The 20,645-nt window shown below is 49.8% G+C and overlaps 6 protein-coding genes across 6 annotated transcripts; 4 read left to right on the top strand and 2 right to left on the bottom strand.

Moving 5' to 3' along the window:
- Nucleotides 1-447: 447 nt before the first annotated feature.
- On the top strand, nt 448-915 carry CLAFUR5_06062 (uncharacterized protein; the record flags this gene model as incomplete). The annotated part of the gene is made up of 1 exon (XM_047905210.1): nt 448-915. The coding sequence occupies one exon, from the start codon at nt 448-450 to the stop codon at nt 913-915; it is 468 nt and encodes a 155-aa protein (XP_047762758.1).
- Nucleotides 916-1,110: 195 nt separating this feature from the next.
- Nucleotides 1,111-2,965, bottom strand: CLAFUR5_06061 (Adenylosuccinate lyase; the record flags this gene model as incomplete). Its single annotated transcript, XM_047905209.1, has 5 exons — nt 1,111-1,360; nt 1,414-1,562; nt 1,615-2,714; nt 2,827-2,872; nt 2,933-2,965. The coding sequence occupies 5 exons, from the start codon at nt 2,963-2,965 to the stop codon at nt 1,111-1,113; spliced, it is 1,578 nt and encodes a 525-aa protein (XP_047762463.1).
- Nucleotides 2,966-6,642: 3,677 nt separating this feature from the next.
- CLAFUR5_06060 (uncharacterized protein) lies at nt 6,643-7,061 on the top strand (the record flags this gene model as incomplete). The annotated part of the gene is made up of 2 exons (XM_047905208.1): nt 6,643-6,733; nt 6,790-7,061. 2 exons carry the CDS (start codon nt 6,643-6,645, stop codon nt 7,059-7,061), a joined length of 363 nt encoding a protein of 120 aa, XP_047761715.1.
- A 227-nt stretch (nt 7,062-7,288) lies between these two features.
- On the bottom strand, nt 7,289-8,643 carry CLAFUR5_06059 (tRNA pseudouridine synthase 4; the record flags this gene model as incomplete). The annotated part of the gene is made up of 2 exons (XM_047905207.1): nt 7,289-8,460; nt 8,520-8,643. The coding sequence occupies 2 exons, from the start codon at nt 8,641-8,643 to the stop codon at nt 7,289-7,291; spliced, it is 1,296 nt and encodes a 431-aa protein (XP_047761914.1).
- A 339-nt stretch (nt 8,644-8,982) lies between these two features.
- On the top strand, nt 8,983-10,686 carry CLAFUR5_06058 (uncharacterized protein; the record flags this gene model as incomplete). The annotated part of the gene is made up of 1 exon (XM_047905206.1): nt 8,983-10,686. The coding sequence occupies one exon, from the start codon at nt 8,983-8,985 to the stop codon at nt 10,684-10,686; it is 1,704 nt and encodes a 567-aa protein (XP_047761915.1).
- A 652-nt stretch (nt 10,687-11,338) lies between these two features.
- On the top strand, nt 11,339-12,624 carry CLAFUR5_06057 (Versiconal hemiacetal acetate esterase; the record flags this gene model as incomplete). Its single annotated transcript, XM_047905205.1, has 2 exons — nt 11,339-12,557; nt 12,602-12,624. The coding sequence occupies 2 exons, from the start codon at nt 11,339-11,341 to the stop codon at nt 12,622-12,624; spliced, it is 1,242 nt and encodes a 413-aa protein (XP_047762552.1).
- Between the last annotated feature and the right edge of the window lie 8,021 nt (nt 12,625-20,645).

Raw genomic sequence — 20,645 nt, 5'->3', positions numbered from 1 at the left:
ATTCGAGCGATATGGAATTGAAGAAAAGCTTGACACACGCCTACCACTGATCAAATGACCCACCTACAAACGGTACAGTATGCCGTTACGGCGCCTAATGCCGATACGGCGAAAGTGCTGCCGGCAATTGTCGCTTCAAACTCGCGTCAATGCGAAGAGTCCCATGTCGAGGATGGCTACCTTTGAAGAGAGTCCGCAGTCAGGACGGAAGGACAGTGAAAGTCGTGGGCTGGGCAGAATACATACATGTAGAGACAGGGGAACAGCTCCAGGCTGTTCAGTCGCCAGATCCCGATCGGGTCTCGCGTGGAGGGGCCGCCATCGTCATCACGATTCATGTCGCGACAACTGCTACATCTACATCTACCTCCCCAAGCTCCATACACATCTTCCTCCTAACACAACCACCCTCACACCATCCTCAACCCCCACAAATACCCCTCTAACATGGCCTCACGCCTCACCTCCACCACAACCTTCCAATACCTCCCCCCACCCGCCGAATGCCTCGCCATCCTGCTCGGCCTCGCCGAAGTCTCCATCTTCGGCCTCGCAGGCATCACCGGCCCCGTCGAGTTCTCCAGGGGCCTAGGCCTCCCCATCGACGCGCCCCAAGCCGCCTCTGCAAACCTGACCACCACACAAAAGACACAGCGTGCACTCTCTCAGCTCATCGCTGCGCGTAACGTTCAGAATGGAGTTCTGATCTTGACATTCGCGCTGTATACGAGAGATCGGACTGCGCTGGGGATTGCGATTGCGTCCGGGGTGATTACGACGTTGGCAGATGCGTTTGTGGTGAATTGGTATGGGTTGAAGGATGTGGTGGCTTTCCATGCGATTGGCGTGGTGAATTCGGTTTTGATTGGAGGGTCGCTGTTGTATTGGAAGAGGGAGGATAAGTTCTTCTCGTAGGGTGGAGATCATGGCGACGACAGAATGAAAGCTGGAGACTATAGAGTGTGATGGAAACGGAAAGGAGTCAGGCATTCGAAGGATTAAAGGCATATCTACAGTTGCGGCGAAAAGGCATGTCAAAACCTTGGGATATTGCGAGTTTTGGTCAGTCTTTCCATGGTCAGAGAGGATTCCAGAAAGCTTCGGACGTGATTAGACGCTCAGTTCTGCAACCTTGGCGTCCTTGAGAGCATCCGAGTATGGCTCGAGTGCAGGCTTGACCTTGGTGGCCACGAGCTTCTGCACCAGCTCAGGGCAACGACCGATGAAGGTGGCAGGGTCAAGAAGGGTGTCCAGCTCAGGCAGGATTGGCTCGAAGTAGTCGTTGTTTCGTATCCGGTCGATGAGGTCGTTTGGCTTGCCCTCTTGCTTCACCACAGCTCCGGCCTGGTGAGAGAGGACACTAGAGCGAGTCAGATGATTCATCATGGTCACTGAACGGGTGAGTACACATACCGGATTTCTTCGTGCACTTCCTGTCGCGACTTGCCCTTGTCGACCATGGCCATGATGACGTTCTCAGTAGCCATAAACGGGATCTCTGCTTCGATGCGCTGGTTGATGACAGCCTTGTTGACGACGAGACCATTGGAGATGTTGTTGAGCTGTAAGTCAATGTCAGTGAGTGGTGCTATGAAGAAGTCCATCACAACACACCAAGATCAAGCAAGCATCAGCGCTCAGGAAAGACTCGGGAAGAGCAAGACGTCGGATGGCAGAGTCGTCCAAGCTTCGCTCAAGCCACTGGCTAGCATAAGTCTGCTCAGCATCTGGGCTGAAGTTGCGAAGCTTCCTTCCTAGTGAACAGAGTCGCTCGGATCGCATTGGATTTCGCTTGTACGCCATTGCGCTCGAGCCGATCTGGTCAGCCTCGAAGGGTTCCTCGATCTCCTTGAACATAGCCAGGTGGCGAATGTCACTGCCTATGCGCTCGCAGGCACAGCCGAAGGAGCCCAGTGCGTGCAGCACGTCCACATCGATTAGCCGGGAGTATGTTTGGCTGGTGGAAATCTCTGCCTCAGCGAAGCCTGCTCTCTGTGTGACAAGCTCGTCTAGCTTCTCGACCAGCTCATGCTTGCCTTTGAAGATAGCGAGAAAGCTGGCCTGAGTACCGGTCGTACCCTTGACGCCACGGAAGGAGTGCATGATCTCATCTCGCTGCTGCTCCAGGTTGCGAAGGTTGCGCAGAAGATCGGTGACCCACAGACTGGCGCGCTTGCCAACAGTCACGAGCTGTGCAGGTTGGCCGTGGGTGTAGCCAAGACATGGCAGATCTTTGTACTCGATAGCGAAAGCAGCAAGACGCTGTATCACAGCTGCGAGCTTAGGGAGCACCAAGTTCAGTGCGTTTCTCAGGAAGATCAGATCTGCGTTGTCTGTCACGTAGCATGAAGTCGCGCCCCAGTGTATGATACCAGCGGCCTCTGGCGCGACTAGGCCGTAAGTGTGGACATGTGCCATCACATCATGACGGCGACGCTTTTCTTCCGTAGCAGCAGCGCCGAACTCATCGTCTTCGATCCGAACATGAGCCTTGAGCTGTGTGATGGCCTCGTCAGAGATGGGCAAGCCTAGCTCCTTCTCGGATTCGGCAAGGTAGACCCAAAGCTGTCGCCAGGTACTGAACCGATTTCGTGGGGAGAAGATGTACTTCATCTCGCGGCTGCAGTACCTGCTGTTAAGCGGGTTCTGGTAGGTGTCATGATCAACAGCACCGAGGGAGGTCATCATGCCAGATAGGTATGGTTCGGAGAATTCTACTTCGTTGTCAACACGATTCTGTTGTGTGCAACGACGATTTTGCTGTGCCGCCGAGACCGCTGCCAATGCTAATCCTGCTGCGTGAGCGTCACATATGCAATTACGTACCGGTGTGCACGCTTGGACGGTGCTGTGCGAGATACTTGCGGTTGCCCTACACTTTCTGTCAAAATTGCGAGATGGTGTCGTGATGCGCGTATATCTTCTCACGTACTGTCACCGGCGCATATTGCTGGTGTGTCGACATGACTACGCGCGAGTGGTCCCTTTTGACTTTTCGTGAAGAAGAATAAGCTTTTCTCGCTTGTGCTGTGAACTCTGAAGGATGAGGGCGATGGCGGGCTTCGACTTCGATCTCGGCTTCGAAGATGAATGTTCACCGCAGCACCAACTTCAGTCGCAGACTTGGACACCCCTTCACTGATTATCAATGGCACGCACAAGTGACTCGACGCAGGGTGGAGTATGGAGTGGTGGCGGTGGAGAGTGTGGAAACGGGATCCACACATGGAGAGTCGAGAACTTCATGAGGTGCACAGATCTCTGGCTAGCTGCTTTTCATCGTGCTCGCGAATGGAGGAACATCGGCATTGACAGGCTGGCTTTTGCGACTGAAATGCAACGCTCCCTTCAGCAAGAGACCGTATGTCTCTGTCAGCTGCATACATTACTGTCTTCTACCTCCTGAACGTGTCGACCTGGCCCTGAACTTGACCTATCGATTTCCGTGCCCCGTGAGAGATTGCTGGTCTCCCATCATTGCTGCCCAAGCACCGTCTGCTGGAACCCCTCCACTGCTTCTCACTCCTCACCGCTGATCCTTCTCATCGTACTGCCTGGCAGACCAGCTGCGCGGGTATCGCAAAACATGGGTATCATGGTGTGAACAAAATTCCAATTCATCCTCACTCCTCACTCGTCTGCTCTTCTGTTGGCACTCGGCTTGGGTATACCGGCGAAAACTCTCCTCCATCCAGGTCCTGGCTTCCTCCTGGCGATCGTTGAGCCACTGGCCGACGTTCCACTTGATACTTCGCTCCTCGAACTCGACGATGTCAGACCACTGTCTCCGGACGCTGTCGTCGAATCCGTGAACGATCTCGGCGTGTCCCTCGAAAGAAACTTGATGTTGTCCTCGTGCTGAGGATCTAGCGGCACGCTCTGTTGGCGTGGCTCGATACTGCGTGGTCGATGACCTTTGCTGGGTTTGCTCCGGTCATCGGCTGGTTCTCATCGCTCAAATAATGTTTTTACGCAATCAGTGAGGCTGACGTTGTTGAAGAGCCACTGGTTGCTGTGACGCCCCACATCTGAGAAGGTGGTCGTGGTGCTTTGTGCGCGCTGCTTCTGCTTTGGCTTCGGAGAGTGTGCCTTCTGTGAGGACTGGGGTCTTGCTGATGATATGGAAGATTCAGTCGACACACGCATCTGCTTCATCTCGATGTCCATCGAGCTGGAAGTGCTGGAGCGGCTAGCGGGACGCATCTTGTTGTTAGGCTTCTCGGAGAAGCTGGCATTGCTGTCCAGTGATGGGCGAGCGGTGTTGTTTTGGCTGGATGAACTCATTCGCGTGGTGAGGATTCTTCCGAAGTGGGCTATTGGTGGTGGTGGTGGTGGTGGTGGTGGTGGTGGTGGTGATCGGGGGAGCTTGTAGCGAGTGATGTTCGTGTGAGGTGGAGCGGTGTACCGTGATTATTACAAACCGTACAATGCGAGGGAAGAAGTACATAAATATGTTAGGCCGAAGTCTTCAGCTATTGTGTCACTGGTACTAATGTGAGGCCCTTGCCGGACTTTTGGCCAAGCATGCAGGAATGGCATGCGTGATCACGTTGCATCGCTTGCTAACGAGATCGTCAGGTACGTAAGAAGTTCATTGGTCGTAGGGCTGAACCAGACGAACGATGCAGGCACCGATTGAGCAGTCATCACTGCTAGTGTTGCTTTTTGCATGTTGCCAATGCACTCCTGGTTGGCCATTGGTCGCTTTACGACCGAGAGGTTCCCACAACGGCGGGAAAGGCGGCTTCGTGTGTGCATTCTTTCCTTGGACTCGCCGTGCTGCTTGCGTGTCGATGTCTCGGCGAAGAGACTCGTGATAGATAGAGGGCGGAACGTCGACCTATATTACGTAGACGCTGCATGAGTTTGCAAAGCCTTGAAGCGAACCATCGCAAAAAGCGTTTGCAATTCCATTCTGGTGCTGTCGACGGCCTCGCGGGCCGACTTGGCGGCCGTGTCGACGTGTCTGCTCTCTCACTTTCATCACCAACCAACCTGGTGTCATTTTCGGCAGTATCGACACATTAGGCGGCGTGTGTCACTTGTTCTCATGATCTTGCCTATGTCGCGGCTATAGCGGGCCAGACTTCGCAGCCAAGACATCAAGCGCAACGACACTCCTCCATCGCCCTCTGAACAGGAAGGGCGGAGAACATGGCACCCGGGCACACGCTGTGTATGGAGGTACTGCCTAATGAAACCATGAACAGCTGGACATGGCATAGTGTCCACAAGTCATGGGATCGTTAACATCAAGCGGAACGAGGCAGCCATCTCCTGGATAAGGCTTACGACTTGAGTGAGAAGGACATTCCACGGCCGTTCCCTGCTGCGAGCTCTAGCCATCGAACAACAGTCCTGGAGATGAACGAGACGAGTGCTCACGGTAAGTAGGAGCCCTGACCTTAGGCGCTCAATCAGCCGCCTGCAATACAAAAACTGCAAGATGACGAGGTGAGATGAGGTGAGGTTGAAAGACTCCTCAGGCAGCCGGAGCCTTCGAGTGCGCATGCAATAATAACATCACGTCTAACACACACATTTCCGCGAATTCCGACGAGTTCAGACGCGAGCGTCAGATCCAAACATCATGAGGTACCTTTAGTCGGCTTGGACGCAGATAAAGTACAAGTGCGCAGCGCCAATGTTGCTCAAGCACACTCTTTACGAGGCCAGTCAAGTCCAATCAAAGCTGCATACTGGCCTTCAACCTCGATCAGCCCTTGCGACGCCTTAGAACAAGCGACGATACCACGCAGCTCCTCTGCGCCGATTGTCACACATTGCTCTGAAATCGACGAAAGACAGGACAGCCACGGACGGAGAGGATCATCGGAGACCTTGCGGACGACTATAGCCATGGGCTGACCAGCAGGTTGCTAAGCCTACAACATTGGCCGCTAGCTAGGTGCCTCCCAACGGAGCAGCATCTTCAGGCAAGTGTGCAAATACCTTCGCTGCGCTACTATGTTGGCGACAGTACTCCGCGGCATTTGGCCAGCCTGAGCTTACAAGCCTTCAAATCAATGGCACATACCCTGATGGCTCTGCTGCCGTGGCACAAGGACGCACTGACGACATACATCCTACAGGATCTGGAATCCCCTAAGGAGATGGTTGCCATTCGAAGCTCGAATGACATTCAGCAACAAAGCTGCCCCTACAGCTCCCGCTGTGGGCGCCGGGACTCCATACTGCCCTTTGAGCCAAAGCGGCTTTGAACCACACACTCGGATGAACGTTGGCATGACCATGCTGAAGTCCTTCAACTCTCACAACAGAGCTATGTCCTGATGATGACTCTGCAGGCGCAGCTATCACATCGTGCTGCTCGTTAGCAAGGAGTAAGCGAAGATGGTGTGAATCCGGGTATAGGTCACACCAATCACGATGGCGTCCCTCTTCATAGTGGTTGCAGAGTCCAACACATATCTGCAAGGCCAAACACGAGTTCAACAAAGCTGGGCCCCTTAGTGTTGGAAGACGCAGCCTTGCGCAGCTCTCAGCTTGAGGTACACCGAGCAACGCCGAATAACATAACACCGACGACGCATCGCATCTTTCACAATATATATACCAATAGCATTCCAGACAAAGTAAGTATCAGATCTACACACTGCCCTCAACACTGCAACAACCTTTATGCTTTCAAACACCATGCTGCTCCAACAAATCTTCATCACCCTTTACGCTGCAGCAGCAGGAATAGCACTTGCAGCACCAGTACAACCAGGTAAGATCACCATTACCTACCGCCATGCGGCATGCCGCTATTGACACCTCAAACAGATGCCATGGGGCGCTTCGAGCCCAGAGACGTGTCCCCTGCACTTGACGGCGGGCCATCTGTTGGACTGGAAGATATGGCAATTAATATACGGAGCGATTTGTGGAAGCGCCCTGTTCCCGGAAGACCGAGGAGTATAGGAGGTAGAGACGCATTACCTGCATTTGACGCCGGGGCATCTGGTGAACTGGCAGATGCAGTGGCTGAGAGACGTAGTGATTTATGGAATCGCCCTGTTCCTGGGAAGAAGCCGCCGAAGCGTGTAGGAGCGTGAGAGATTTGGTGAGTTGGAGATCTGTGGAGCGCAACGGACGGAGGTAGCTAGGGGACTACACAGAAAGGATGGAAACGGGGAGCTACGGAGGTGCATCTGATGGCAGACGGTCAGTGATAGTGGTGGCAAGGATTACGTACGTAATGGCCATGGTTGTGCAGAAAATTTCGAGAGAAAGGGATGGGATAAGTCGCAGCATGTTGCTTTTTGGTTGTATTAGCTTTGTCCTACTTTGCTGCCTTGTGCTCCTGCCACTCTTCGAGCAACTTCTTCACCTTTGGTCCCCACACGTCTTCGCCCTGCTTCAGCTCGTCGTACCAGAGTACATTTGTGCCGAGCTCGAAGTTGGATTGGCGCGTTCGTACGAGGTCGGTCATCATGCCCAGTGAGCCAACGGCCGCTCCGAGATCTTGACAGAGTGAGCGAACGTAGAAACCGGAGGTTACAGTCATGCGTATGCGACAAGCGGGTGCTGGGCATGGCGGTCGTTCGGTTGCGGCTGGTGTCGTTGTGTCGGCGGACTCTGGCTGTGCTTCTTTGCCATCGTCTTTGGCATTTTGTACTTCCTCGATCTTCGCTGGTGGTTCGGTTGTCGGGTCTTCCTCCTTTGACCTCTTCTGTTCAGGCTCCACGAGCCCGGTTTCTGGATGGCCTGTGGCGTCTGCTTCTCGCTTTCGCTTGGCGGCGCCAGCAGTGGCAACATCGTCCTCAGCCTTCACTTCGTCCTTCACCTTCAACTCATCTTGTCCCTCCAACTTCAAAGCCTTCTCGGCGAACTTCTTCTCCTCAGTATCTGCTTCCCGCTCTGGCCAATGCCACTTATGCGTACCTCCTTCCATCCACTCTACCACCTCGAGCTCCGACACCTCAACGGGTCTCTCCTTGATTTCTACCGGAACTTCCTTGCCCTCTCTGGCATACTCATACAGTCTCTTTCCTTGTACCCTCAACGCTGAAAAAATAGGCGGCCTCTGCATGCCTTTGCCCCGAAACTTGACCAATGCTTCCTCAACCATGTCTTTGGTAATGTGCTCGTACGGCTTCCTCCCAACAACTTTGCCCTCGGTGTCGTACGTATCGGTGGCCGCGCCGAACAACACCACTGCTTCGTAGCTCTTGGTGCATTCCGTTGAAAAGTGACCGAGATCCTTCGTTCCGCTGCCAACACCCAGAATGAGCACACCAGTAGCCATTGGGTCTAGTGTGCCTCCATGGCCCATCTTGACGGATGTCTCACGCCTGCCGCGCCACTTGCGCTTGTTCTTCTGGTTGTGCTTTTCGGCATCGCGTTTGGACTGTTCGCGTTGGAGCCAAGGCTGGAAAAGTTTCGATGGGTTGAAGTGGTTTTGCACATCGCGAATGACTTGAGCGGAGCTTATGGCGGGTGGCTTGTTGACAGCTGGCAGATGTTTCAGTGCGACGGATCTTAATAATGGTAGAGGAGTAGAACCTCTGTACCGAAGACGCCTTCAAGGACGGGGCCTGAGGCCATAGTGGAGGTGTTTGGTATCGATACCGGGGCTGATGGTGTTGAGGAATAGACGATGTGTAGCGAGCGCCGGAAAGCGGGTTTGAAAATCATGTGGTCGAGCAAAAGCAGCACTTCGTAAGTTGATTGTGAAGTGAAGGGATAGTAAGATTTCACATGCTTGACATGTGACATGTCGGATATGTCCAGGCGCTACCACTAGGGCTGATCGGCGTCCCGGCCCGGCTCGGTCCGCGTGCCGAATACCTACACGATAACGGATTAGTCCAGCAGGCGCGACCAGATCGAGAGCATCCTCAGCATCACTCCTGGACATGAACGACCCCATACTACGACATTCACGTCTGGCAGCCAGATAGAGATGGTCGCAAGACCCGATCAATACCTCACAGGAATCCGAGACATAAACAATCCCCAACACCGACCATCATCATGTCGCTGGAGACCGGTATCCTCAAACCCCGCCATCCTTCCATCGAGGACACAGATCAATGGCCCGAGTTCATGTTGAACAATGTCCACGTTCATCTACCCGATGATCCTGAGGCGACGGCAAATCTGTTAGAGGCAGCCGAAGGATATCCTTTGACAGTCGTTGGCCAGCTGGAGCCGCTAGACGAAGAAGACGCGCATCTTTACGCGCACGAACCTACCACGAAGCGCGTCAACATCATCTTAGAGAATGTGTATACTTTCTCATACGGTCAGTATGGAGACGGTAGCACTGCGATATGGGCTGCGGGGAAGGCGGGATGGTACACGATCAAGCCTGGGAGGAGATACAAGGCCACATACAGCGACATGGTTGATGCCGTAAACGTGCTCTACTTTGTCGCCGATGCATACCGGGAGGAGCGGAAAGCGGGCAAAGGCAAGAGCGCGAAGATACTGCCAGACTATTCAGCGCAAGAGCTGTTCGCAAAGTACGCAGCGGAGGAACTCGGCTCAGAAGACGCTGCTGAAGGCGCAGACAAGATCTACGAATACAAGGACTTCCTCATATCGAGCATGATCGCTGGTAAAGAAGGTTTAAGCTGGAGTAAATTCCCTCTGTACAAGCACTTGTTCGTGAAGTTCCCAGATGTCTGGGCTGAGATGAAGCAGAGACAGACACCACGACCACCAAAGCCAGAATCGCAGAAGTCGAGAGCTAAAACCACTCGACGGGAATCGATTGAGACCACCGACTCCGCCAAGAAGCAGACATTCACAGCAAAGACGCGTACTACGAGGCAAGGCTCAGTTGACACAATATCCACGGCAAGCAGCACACGCCAGCGACGGGGCAACCAGCAGAAGAAAGTATCACGACCGGTCGAGGTCATATCGCTCGATGGCAGCTCCGACGCCGGTTCAGCCGCGCGTAACACCCACACCAGACCCAAGACTGCGGGCAAGGGCACAAAGTCGACCTCAAGACGAACAAGGGCCACTTCAGAAGCGATATCAGAGGAAGAGCATGATTCGCAGGAGATGGATTTGGTTGAAACACCAACAAAAGATGACGACAGCGATGTAGAGACAAAGTTGCGTGCACGAAAGAACAAGTCTTCTTTGCGGCCAAGACCGAGCAAAGCACCGAAGAGCACCACACGCGACGGCGGCAAGAGACCTGCGCCTGGCGAGCATGACGACGACGAAGAGCTTCCACCTTCTCCGACAGGAAAGAGGAGACTGGCAGACGTTGACGATGCTCGGCCGACATCAAAGCGGCGCAACAGCAGGCAACACCTGGATGAAGGTATCGACATTCCGACTTCACCTTCCAACTCGGGCGAAGCAGACGATGCATCAACTCCGGACACTACATCAAATCTGGTGAACGTGCCTATACGGTCACTCAACCACTTAGATCCAGTTCAGGAAGACACATGGGTCTGCGCTCTTGATGGCTGTGCGCACAAAGTGTACGCAGCATCATCACCCGAAGCTCAGCTCCTTATCAAGCAGCACTACAATCTGCACGCCTTTGACGACGATGAACGAATACAAATGATAAAGAAGATGCAAGCACCAAGTCTGCCGGCAAGTCGACTGATGGAGCGAGTGAAGCTGCAGGCAAAAGCGGAAGGGTTTCCAGGAAGTCACCAGATGGCGCCGCGTTTTCCTGCTATCGGTGTTACGCAAAGATATTGATGAAGTGATGGTATCTGTTCTTGGGATTGTGGCGTTTTATGGATCGCAAACAGGCTTGGGATGATACCACTTTTGATTTTGCCTGGGGGTTGAGTGAGCAGGCTGGTTGAGAGGATATGACCTGGGTACAGTAATTTAGAGCGTAGGACGCTCGTGTATAGCCAGTCTACGATCATACTGTCTCTTCTCAGCCGGTCTGGCGGCACTTGTGATGGCCCGAAAGAGTTCACAGCAATTGAGGGCAGTGGCGGCAGCAACAACGTGGGCGAACAGAACTGCGCTGCCGGCGTCGAGCCCTGTGTGCACGTTGTCGGGCAATGGCAGCACAATACTGGCCATGATCGACTCAAGACCAACCAAGTACCACCAACTCTCGATCTGCGACTCCACTTGTAGTCTTGTACGGACCGCATGCCAAGTGTGGTTCAAACGGCGCCGTTTCGCAAGCTAAGGTGGCCACAGATACCGTGACCAGCTACCGGACTACACTGGAGGATTCACGTAACAGCTGTCCCCACATCTCCTAGCTAGCTACATGTACACTCGCGAGTGTCCCGTTGTCTGGAATCAGGTCGCTTGCTAATGCGGATTCACCGCAATAGCCAACACCACAATCCCTCCCTACGCATAAGAATGGCTGGCAGCAGAGGCAATGAGCGGCGGACGCTCTGTTGTTACTGGTACGATTGAGGAGATCCGAGCCGAGTTCAACAAGTTCTTCGCGGCTATCGGAACGATGGTGCCTCCGCCGGAGAACAGTGTCAGCACCGTCGACGAGAGGACAGCAGAAGGCGTCTCCGTTCGCGTATACACACCTGCAGATCTGCCTCACAGCGCTCACACTGGCCTGTACATCCACTGCGGCGGCTGGGTTTGCGGCTCCATCGACCACGAACACCACTTAGCGCGCGAATTGGCCCTCGACGTACCATGCCGTCTTGTATCAGTCGACTACCGCCTGGCACCCGAGCATCCATTGCCCGCAGCTCTCGATGACTGCGTCTCAGCCTGGAATTGGATCAGCTCAGCTCCAGGCTTCACAAACAGCAAGCTTTCCGTCGTCGGCGGCTCCGCAGGCGGACATCTCATCCTTACCACTACGCTCAAACTCCTCTCCACGGCAAACACACCACGCCTCCCCACCGCCATCTTCTCCCTCTGCCCAAGCGTCTGCATGCTCCAAGCCTATTCTTCCATCCCCCACAGCGCTCACACTGGCCTGTACATCCACTGCGGCGGCTGGGTTTGCGGCTCCATCGACCACGAACACCACTTAGCGCGCGAATTGGCCCTCGACGTACCATGCCGTCTTGTATCAGTCGACTACCGCCTGGCACCCGAGCATCCATTGCCCGCAGCTCTCGATGACTGCGTCTCAGCCTGGAATTGGATCAGCTCAGCTCCAGGCTTCACAAACAGCAAGCTTTCCGTCGTCGGCGGCTCCGCAGGCGGACATCTCATCCTTACCACTACGCTCAAACTCCTCTCCACGGCAAACACACCACGCCTCCCCACCGCCATCTTCTCCCTCTGCCCAAGCGTCTGCATGCTCCAAGCCTATTCTTCCATCCCCACCGAGCTTCAACATTTCCTCCACCCAGACTCGATATACCAAGACGCAGCTACCATCAATCGCAGCACTACCTTGACATGTGGAGCCGCCTATATTGGTGGTTCCAATGACCCTGCGAATCCTTTGATAACATCAATTTTCCATGAACAGCTCAAGAGCTTGCCGCCGGCTTACTTGACGACTAGCGGTAAGGATCCACTGAATGACGAGGCGAGAATGTTGCAGTGTGAACGCCCGCCTGGGGGTGACGATCAAGCCAGGCACAAGGATCTTCACCATGAGAAAGCTATGGAGATCTGTACGGTCGGACTACACCCCTTGACCGATACTGACCAGCGACAGCTTACATGTTTACTCTGGCTTGAGGTTCGAGGTTCGATGGAGGCAACGCTCGACCGATGCCAAGACATAAGAAGGCCACTGTTGGCGGGCAAACCTCGAAGCAGAAAGATGTTCGGAGAAGGCGAGAATCGAACTCGCATCCCTCGTCGCGCTTTGCCACACTGTACTTGGCCGTCACCATGTCTTCCCAAAGTGCCATCTAGTCTTCCCTAGAAGCTATCTAGTCTTTCCTAGATGTCAGCCATGAGCGCTGTTGACACAGGCGCATCATGGCATTGAGTAAAACACGCGACGGGATCTTTACATTGGACCACTTCCCCATTATTGCGGGTGGAGGATCAAGTAAGAAAAATATATAGACTACAGGAGGCGGACAATCTGTGGATTGTGCGAGCAAGCTTGAACCCGCGCCATTGCGGTTTTCAGCAGCTCTATCATGGCCTCGACATAATGCGACCACGACACATATATTAAATTCAAATACCAGAGGCCATCGACGAGGACCATCTATTCGACAGCCCTTATCAAGACGAGCAATCCACTCAAGCAGCAGCGACCCGCCTGCGCTGGCGGCGGCGCAATTGTGGTACAAAGAACCCCAAAACTGAGGTTCCGTTCCCCTGACGGCAGACCCTGGAATTGCGGAGTTGCGGAGGACAACTGCCTAATTAGGAAGCGCGGACCTCACCCCGAATAGTAGCAGAGGATGGCAACCAACGAGAGCCATAGCCTTGCGAGCATTAAGCAGCTCGTAAAGGACACTCATCTTAGCAGAGACCCTCTAACAAAGAACAGCCAAGAGCCAAACCGGGGAACAAACCAAGGAAAAACCCAGGACACAAGCCAAGGCCTACTATATAGAAAGCAGAGGCCAACGACAAACAATACAGCGTGGACGACCCTATATACGGAGGCGGAAAACTTGCTAGGGGATGACGAACACCTAGCCCGGGTATATAAGAACACTATAGCACAGCTACTAGGAGCGCTAAAAGCGCTATTATACCAAATCTCGAAGACAATCTAACAAGTAATATAGAAGGCAGCCTAGAGACTAACTATATAGGCAATAGTAGCAGCAGGCAAAAATCAACCCCCTACGAAGGCAAGTAATACGGTACGCCTGTACATTACTAATCCGGCGGAGAAACAAGAAATCATAGCCCTAATAAGTAAGGAGATTGTCGATAGAATCGGCTAAAGGGAGGTAGTTAGAGCGAAGGTAGAGGCAATAGGCGTAGTAAGACTCTTTACTATATAAGAGTCTAATAGACGAAAACTCGAGACCTATAAGGAGTAGACTACTAAAGTCGCGAAGTCGGTACGAGTCTCCTACTAATAGTATACCGTTATCGCCTACGGGGTCCTTAGAACATTTAAGGTCGAAGACCTTCCCTAACTCTAAGTATAGAACTAGAATACACCCCTAGGAGTACGACTAACGAAGGCGGTATAGTTATATAAGATAGTAGACCGAGAGAAGACGTTTTTATTACTTATTATCTAGGTAGAGATAGCGGAACAAGCTAACTAGATACTAGATAATAGGCTATTCTAGAACTACGAGAGAATAGATACGGAGATCTATTAGAGTAGCTATAGGGTACTACAATGCTTCTAATACTAATAGTACGGTTATATAGCCCTAAAATACGGAGAGAAGACCCTAAAGTACCCTTACTACGTAGGCCTATACTAGGGAAGGGAATGCCTAAAAAAGGAGAGTAGGTATATATACTACGGCCGAAGGTACCTAGCGTATTCAAACTAATGCCTAGCTAGAATAGTAGTATAAGAACGAGCGAGATAAGTAAGGATCTCTATACTAGCTAGGTACTCCTAACAATAGTAGGAGGGAGCTACCGTATATATTAAGAATATATAGGCCGTAGGTCAAGTATATAGGTGTAGGTGTGTTATATAACTAGATCACGTAACTAGGGTTTACTAGCCTATAGGCTAGTAAACATCCGGACACCTAGTATCTACCTATACTAATACTAGTGATACTATATAACGTGCTTTACTACCGAGCGGGCTATACTACCGAGCGGGCCACTTTTACTAAGAACTGTACCACTTCTACTTTAATTACGACGGTATCTTAACACGACGACATCCTATAGAATCGTTACTAGGAGGACAATTCCTCTTTAGATTCTCCGCTATCTAGCGAGTCTACTTAATAGGTACGTACGTTATGCCCCGACTCGCTATATCGCTTATAGCGTCGTAGCCTTAGTGCTAGCCGAACACTATCTAGCGACTCTCTACTCACTTCCTACCTCCTAGTATCCTCTAGAGGTATTAATTGCGACGCCTTATCGAAGGTTAGAGACCCTCTAGACTGAATGTACTTGCGCTTTCGTGCTTTCCGCTATATAAGGGCCTCGTTAGACTTGCGTAGCTTACTAATCTCGCTTCGTATAAGAGCTATCTAATACGCTATCTCTCTACTCCCTCTCTATTGCCCTATTGAACGACCTTCCTCTTTCTACTACGCCTTTCTGAACCCGTAACGACGCTCTAAGACGTAATGACACCTATTATAAACCCTGTCTCGTCGAAGTTATAGGTGTCCTAGTTAAGGATGCTATACTTCTCCTTTATATTACGTATAAGTAAGAACTACTTCTCGATAACGTCTAGATCTTCTATTAGGGCTCGCTAACGATCGTATCTACGTGTTATACAAACCTTTAGCTCACGATACCGCCTAATAAACCTGTCTGTCTAATTGAGACTAGCGGGCTTAAGACCCTTCTCTTATAGCAATAAATCGGCCATTGCTTATATACTAGCCTTTATAGCGGGAAACCTCTAAGATCTAGCTCGAGTATATACTTAAGTATCACCCTCTCTTCTAGCTCTATAAGCTTCTTCGAATTAGAGTCGTAGTTACCCCGAGGAGGTTGTAAGGGCGCGCGTATCATAGGGTCTAAACGAGATAGTTATTGTTCTACGAAGCTACGAAAGAGGAGCGCGAGGCGCGGCGAAGTTATAAAGCAAAGCCAAGCCGCGCTAACCCGATGCGGAAGGTCCGCGGTTTAGCCGGGCCGACGTAGCTATAGTAGGGGGTCGCGGGCTACCCGTGACAGTATCCCCCCTCCTAAAACACGCCTTAGTCCTCTAAGCGTTATCTACCTTATAAGGCCACTTGCCTATCGAGCTCTATAATCGCGCGAACGCCTAATCATCCTCTAGTGCCCTGTCGTTATCCGATAACATCGCATTCGCTCTATTAAGACTATCCTCGACCGGCTTCCTTCGAGAAATATGTTGCCTAGTTAGCTAGCTTGCCCTAGACCTACGTCTGTCTTCGGCTAGTACTCGCGTATAATCCTTATGACTAAAGTTAGGTATTATTATAGGCTCTATAGGCTCTACTCGAGTATCGAACATATACGGAGCAGATTCTATTAGAGGTAAGGCTCGAGGCGACTTATTCGTAACGGTGTCTTTCGGAATAACCCTAATCGTATTGAGCCTAAGCACCTTAGTAGCTAGTAGGGACTAGTTAGATAGAGCTACGAAGCCTATAGGCGTAGACAACTCCGGCCGGTTATAGTAAAAGTCTATAATAGCGGCGGCCGCGTGTTTAAGTATATCCTCTATAGGTTACTAGGTCTTACTATCCTCCTCGTTCTAATATCTAGCCTATTTCACCTTATACTATATATCTACCTTACGCTTATGCCCCTTCTTCACCTTGCCTACCCGCTTATAGGTGTATATATTAAGGATCTTTCCTACCTCGTATATATACGTAGGTACTACTACTATATCGGCTACTATATTAGCCTCGGTAGTGTTAGGTTCGATAGTTATCGGTAGTAGCGGCGCTAGATACTGCCCTTCAAGTAGTAGGAAATCGGGGTGGTCGGCTCGTTATAGTAGTAAGGTGTAGAAGTAGTTATTAAGTCCTACTAGAGCGTCTAATAGTTTTAGTCGATAAGAGAGTCTAGCCGGTATGACTTCCGTAATCTAGTAAGGGCCGGCATATTTCCTATCTAGCTTCTTAGATAGTCGAGTCGTACGGATGTTCTTAGTACTAAGATACACCTAATTACCTACCTTATAGTCTAGAGGAATGCTTCGGTAGCGGTTTGCTACTTCTACTTAGAGAGCTTATAACATTCGTACATTCTCTTAAAGGTGCTTATAAAGCTCGCAAATTCGACGTATAAAGGTTTCTACTGATCGCGTATCTAGTCGCTAGAGAGTAGTTAGTCCTCCCTCCTTTCTAGCGTTTAGGTCAACTCGCTCTATAAACTTAGGGTTATAGCCTAAGGTAGCGTAGAACGGCGACACACTAGTAGTCTCGGACAGGTGATTATTAATCGCGAACTAAGCAAGGCATAGCTATTCTGCCTAGTTATCCTGTACCTTATTAGTAAATATACGAAGATACTGTTCTATCGCCTAGTTAGTACGTTCTAACTGTCTATTAGTTTCTAGGTAATACGAAGAACTTAGCTTACGATTTGTACGGAGCATCTTATAGTGTTTCTTCTAGAAGGTAGTAACCTACTACTTACTACGGTCTAATATAATAGTATTAGGAAACCCGCGCCGACAGAACATATGTTTAAGGAAAAGCCTTGCCGTATTCTATGCTGTTATTACGCTAATAGGGATCAGCTCGACTTCCGTAGTAAGCCTATTAGTAACGGTTATAATGTTATTATAGACTATACCGTTAAGAGTACTGTCTAGGAGTCCGATAACGAAGTCGACTACAATATATTTCTAAGGCCGATCTGGAATAGGAAGTGGCTATAATAATCCTAGTGGCTAGGAGTGTAGAGATTTTATTATACGGTAGGTACGGCAATTTGTGGTATATCTACGTACGGATCTCGCTAATCTAGGCTAGTAGAATTTACGTGCTACGAGTTTATAAGTACGAGCTCGTCCTAGATAGCCTGCTACTAGAGCGTTATAGTTTATCTTGATTATCCTAGTCTATAAGGCTTAGTCATTTAGTATCTATAAGCTCTAGCCGTCGTATTGATTTCGAATATATAGTAGGTCGCTATCTACTTTATAGTATACTAGGTGAATCTTCGCTCTCTATAGTAGTATAGGAGTACGGTCTTTCTATAGGTCCTTGATCGCGGTCTTAAGCTCGTTATCGGTTACGTACGCCGTCGACATTCGATACTCGAGTTCGGCTTCCCGTTAACTTTTACGCGTCGCCGGTTGTTTAGTAGGCGTATCTCGTTCTATAGGCATAAACTCTTTAGCTTTAGGGTCTAGCTGTACTAGTTCCTCTTCTTCCGGCGCATCTTCTACTATTGCCTATAGTAAGGCGATCTTAAGGAATCGCTTAGGAGGTAGTAATGTCTGATGCTAATACTAGTTCCGAGGGTCGTTCACCCCCTACGGAAGGTCCTAGCTACGTCTCGTTAGGCTGTCTAGCTTTATACCTTGAAGTCCTAGACGGTATATTATCTTAAAGTTAAACTATAATAAGAACTTAGCCTAACGCGCTTGTCGCCGATTCAGCTACTTTGTCTTTATAAAGTATTCGAGGTTCTTATAGTCGGTGTAAATTTTGACTAGCTATAAGTCCTTATTATCTGCTTCGTAGGCGAGCTCGGGTCTCTATTCCTTAAAAGCCTTAATAATAGCTAATAGTTCCTTATTATAGATTTCATAATTACACTCCTATAGACTTAACTTCTTCGAGTAGAAGGCTATAGGATGTAGTACACCCTTCTCGTTATACTACGAAAGCACGCCGGCGTTCACAAAATCTAAAGAATCTGTCTCTACTACCGTTTCCCTACCTAGTATATAATGTACGAGCATACCGGCTTTGCTAAACGTAGCTTTCAAATTGTCAAAGGCTCGTTAGCAATCTAGTGACTATTAAATCCTTCTGTTCTTGTGATTGCTTAGTCCGTCCGACTTAGTCAGGTTTATAAGAGGAGTAGCTATACGCGAAAATGCTTCGATAAACCGCCTATAGAAGTTAGTAAATCTAAGGAAGGCCTAGACATCCTTTAGGTTCTTAGGAGCTTCCTATGTCTAAATATATTCGAGTTTCTCGGGGTCTATCTCGATGCCGTTAGGGGTTATAATTAGCCTAAGATACCTCACCTTCTATTAGTAGAATTCGCTTTTATCGATGTCCACTATAAGTCCTACATCGCGTAGCTTAGTAAGAACCTTCCGTACGTGTTTAATGTACTCCTCTAAGGTGTTACTGAAGATAAGTACGTTATCTAGGTAGGCCGATACAAAGTCGTCTAGGTGTTCTTATAAGACCTTATTAATATATAATTAGAACGATACTAGTCCGTTATATAAGCCGAATGGCAGTACTAGACACTCGTAGATGCCGTATCGTGTCGTAAACGCCGTTAACTACTCGTGCCCTTTAGCTATCCGTAACTTGTTAAAGGCTACTATAATGTCTAGCTTCGTAAAGTACTTCTTACCGTGTATACGGTTAAGCGTCTCTTATATCAAGGGAATCGGATACCGGTTCTTGATAGTAATCGCATTTAATCCTCTATAGTCGATATAAACACGTAGCCTACCTCTAGGCTTACGTACTACTAGTACTAGTGTAGGAGACTAGCTCGTCTTTTGCCCTACTTTCCGTACCTTCCCTTTAGATATTTGCTCGTCTAGCTATTTCTTGACTACCTTGTTCTCCTTCTTAGCTAGGCCGTAGGGCTTACGGTATAGTGGCTCTTATAGACTATTAGGCTTAATGTGAATCTCATGATCTACGCCTAGTCGGTAAGGTAGGAGTCCTTTATAATCCTTAGCTAAGAAAGCGTCCGTAATACCGTAGTATACCGGCGGCAACTTCTCCTTCGGGTTGTAATTAAACTACTTGTTCAAGAATTGGTCTAGATCATTAGCAGCTATTATACTTAGCTTAAGCTCTCCGTCGTCGCTCTTACGCCTAGTAGGCATAATATAGAAGCACTTAGCCCTAGGCCGGTACGCGTACATTCCCTACGCGCGTTAAGAAACGCCCTAGTAGTCCACTTCTTCATCGTCTATGTCTTCTAGGTTATATAATAAGACGTTCAGCTCCGCCCCTCCTACTATAAAGCTCGCTACTTCTCTAGTGAAGGGCTCTAGTCCGTACCGTACTAGTGCCTACTTCTTCTTCTCGCGATAGTTTAGGGATTGTACTGTTATCGATGTCTTATTCTATAGACAGTGACCAAAGCAGTAATCCGATCTAAATGCCACCTCGCCTATCTCCTAGAAGATGTTTAGGTTGTACGCTATAAGCTACGGTAGGCTAAAGACGATGTTATATTCGAGGTCGGTGACGTAGTATAACATTTACTCGTAATAATCGCCGATAACTACGTCTATAAGGGCCGCGTATATAATCTGCCGTATAGTAGCCGTTCTATCTCCTAGTATTAGTCGTCGGCTTTACGTCAAAGGGATTAGGGGTATTATATATTTACGGATAAATTTCTAGTCAAGAAAGAGAGAGGTAGAAGCAGAATCTATAAGGCCTCGAGCCTTTCTATATTATATTATTACGGGTAACAATATATAAGGGTATATAGCTAGCTATTGTTTATCTAGTACGTATACCAATATCTTAAGCTCCTTACTATAGTCTGTTACCGTCTCTTATATTCCGTATCTCTTAATCTTATACTCTTTCTGTCCTAGGAAGTTTAGGTAACCGCTATCTACTACGCTTAGGTAGCGGTCGTGCTATTTCCCTACTACGGATCGGCGGCTAGGGAACTAAGGTTCGCGTTCGGATTCGGCGTAGTATTACGTAGACGCGGTAGGCGATAGTCGCTATCGTACCTATATATTAGGTATTTAGGGTTAGTCGATACGTAAGAACCTATACGGTAGCGGTAGTACTTACCCTACTTCTTAAGGTCTTCGCGCTACTCGCGGTTAAGCGTAGGTAGGTTCTATAGATATGTCGGTAGATCCTCCTTCTTCTTAGTACTAGCGTACTATAGTAGGCGCTATACTAAGGCACCTACTATACCGGTAGCGGTACTAGTAACTACGTTACCGTTGTTCTAGTTATTCTAGC

The sequence above is a fragment of the Fulvia fulva genome, chromosome 5 (assembly GCF_020509005.1).
Source record: "Fulvia fulva chromosome 5, complete sequence".
NCBI lineage: Eukaryota > Fungi > Ascomycota > Dothideomycetes > Mycosphaerellales > Mycosphaerellaceae > Fulvia > Fulvia fulva.
The sequence above is the reverse complement of the archived record's forward strand: the minus strand, read 5'-3'. Positions and strand labels throughout refer to the sequence as shown.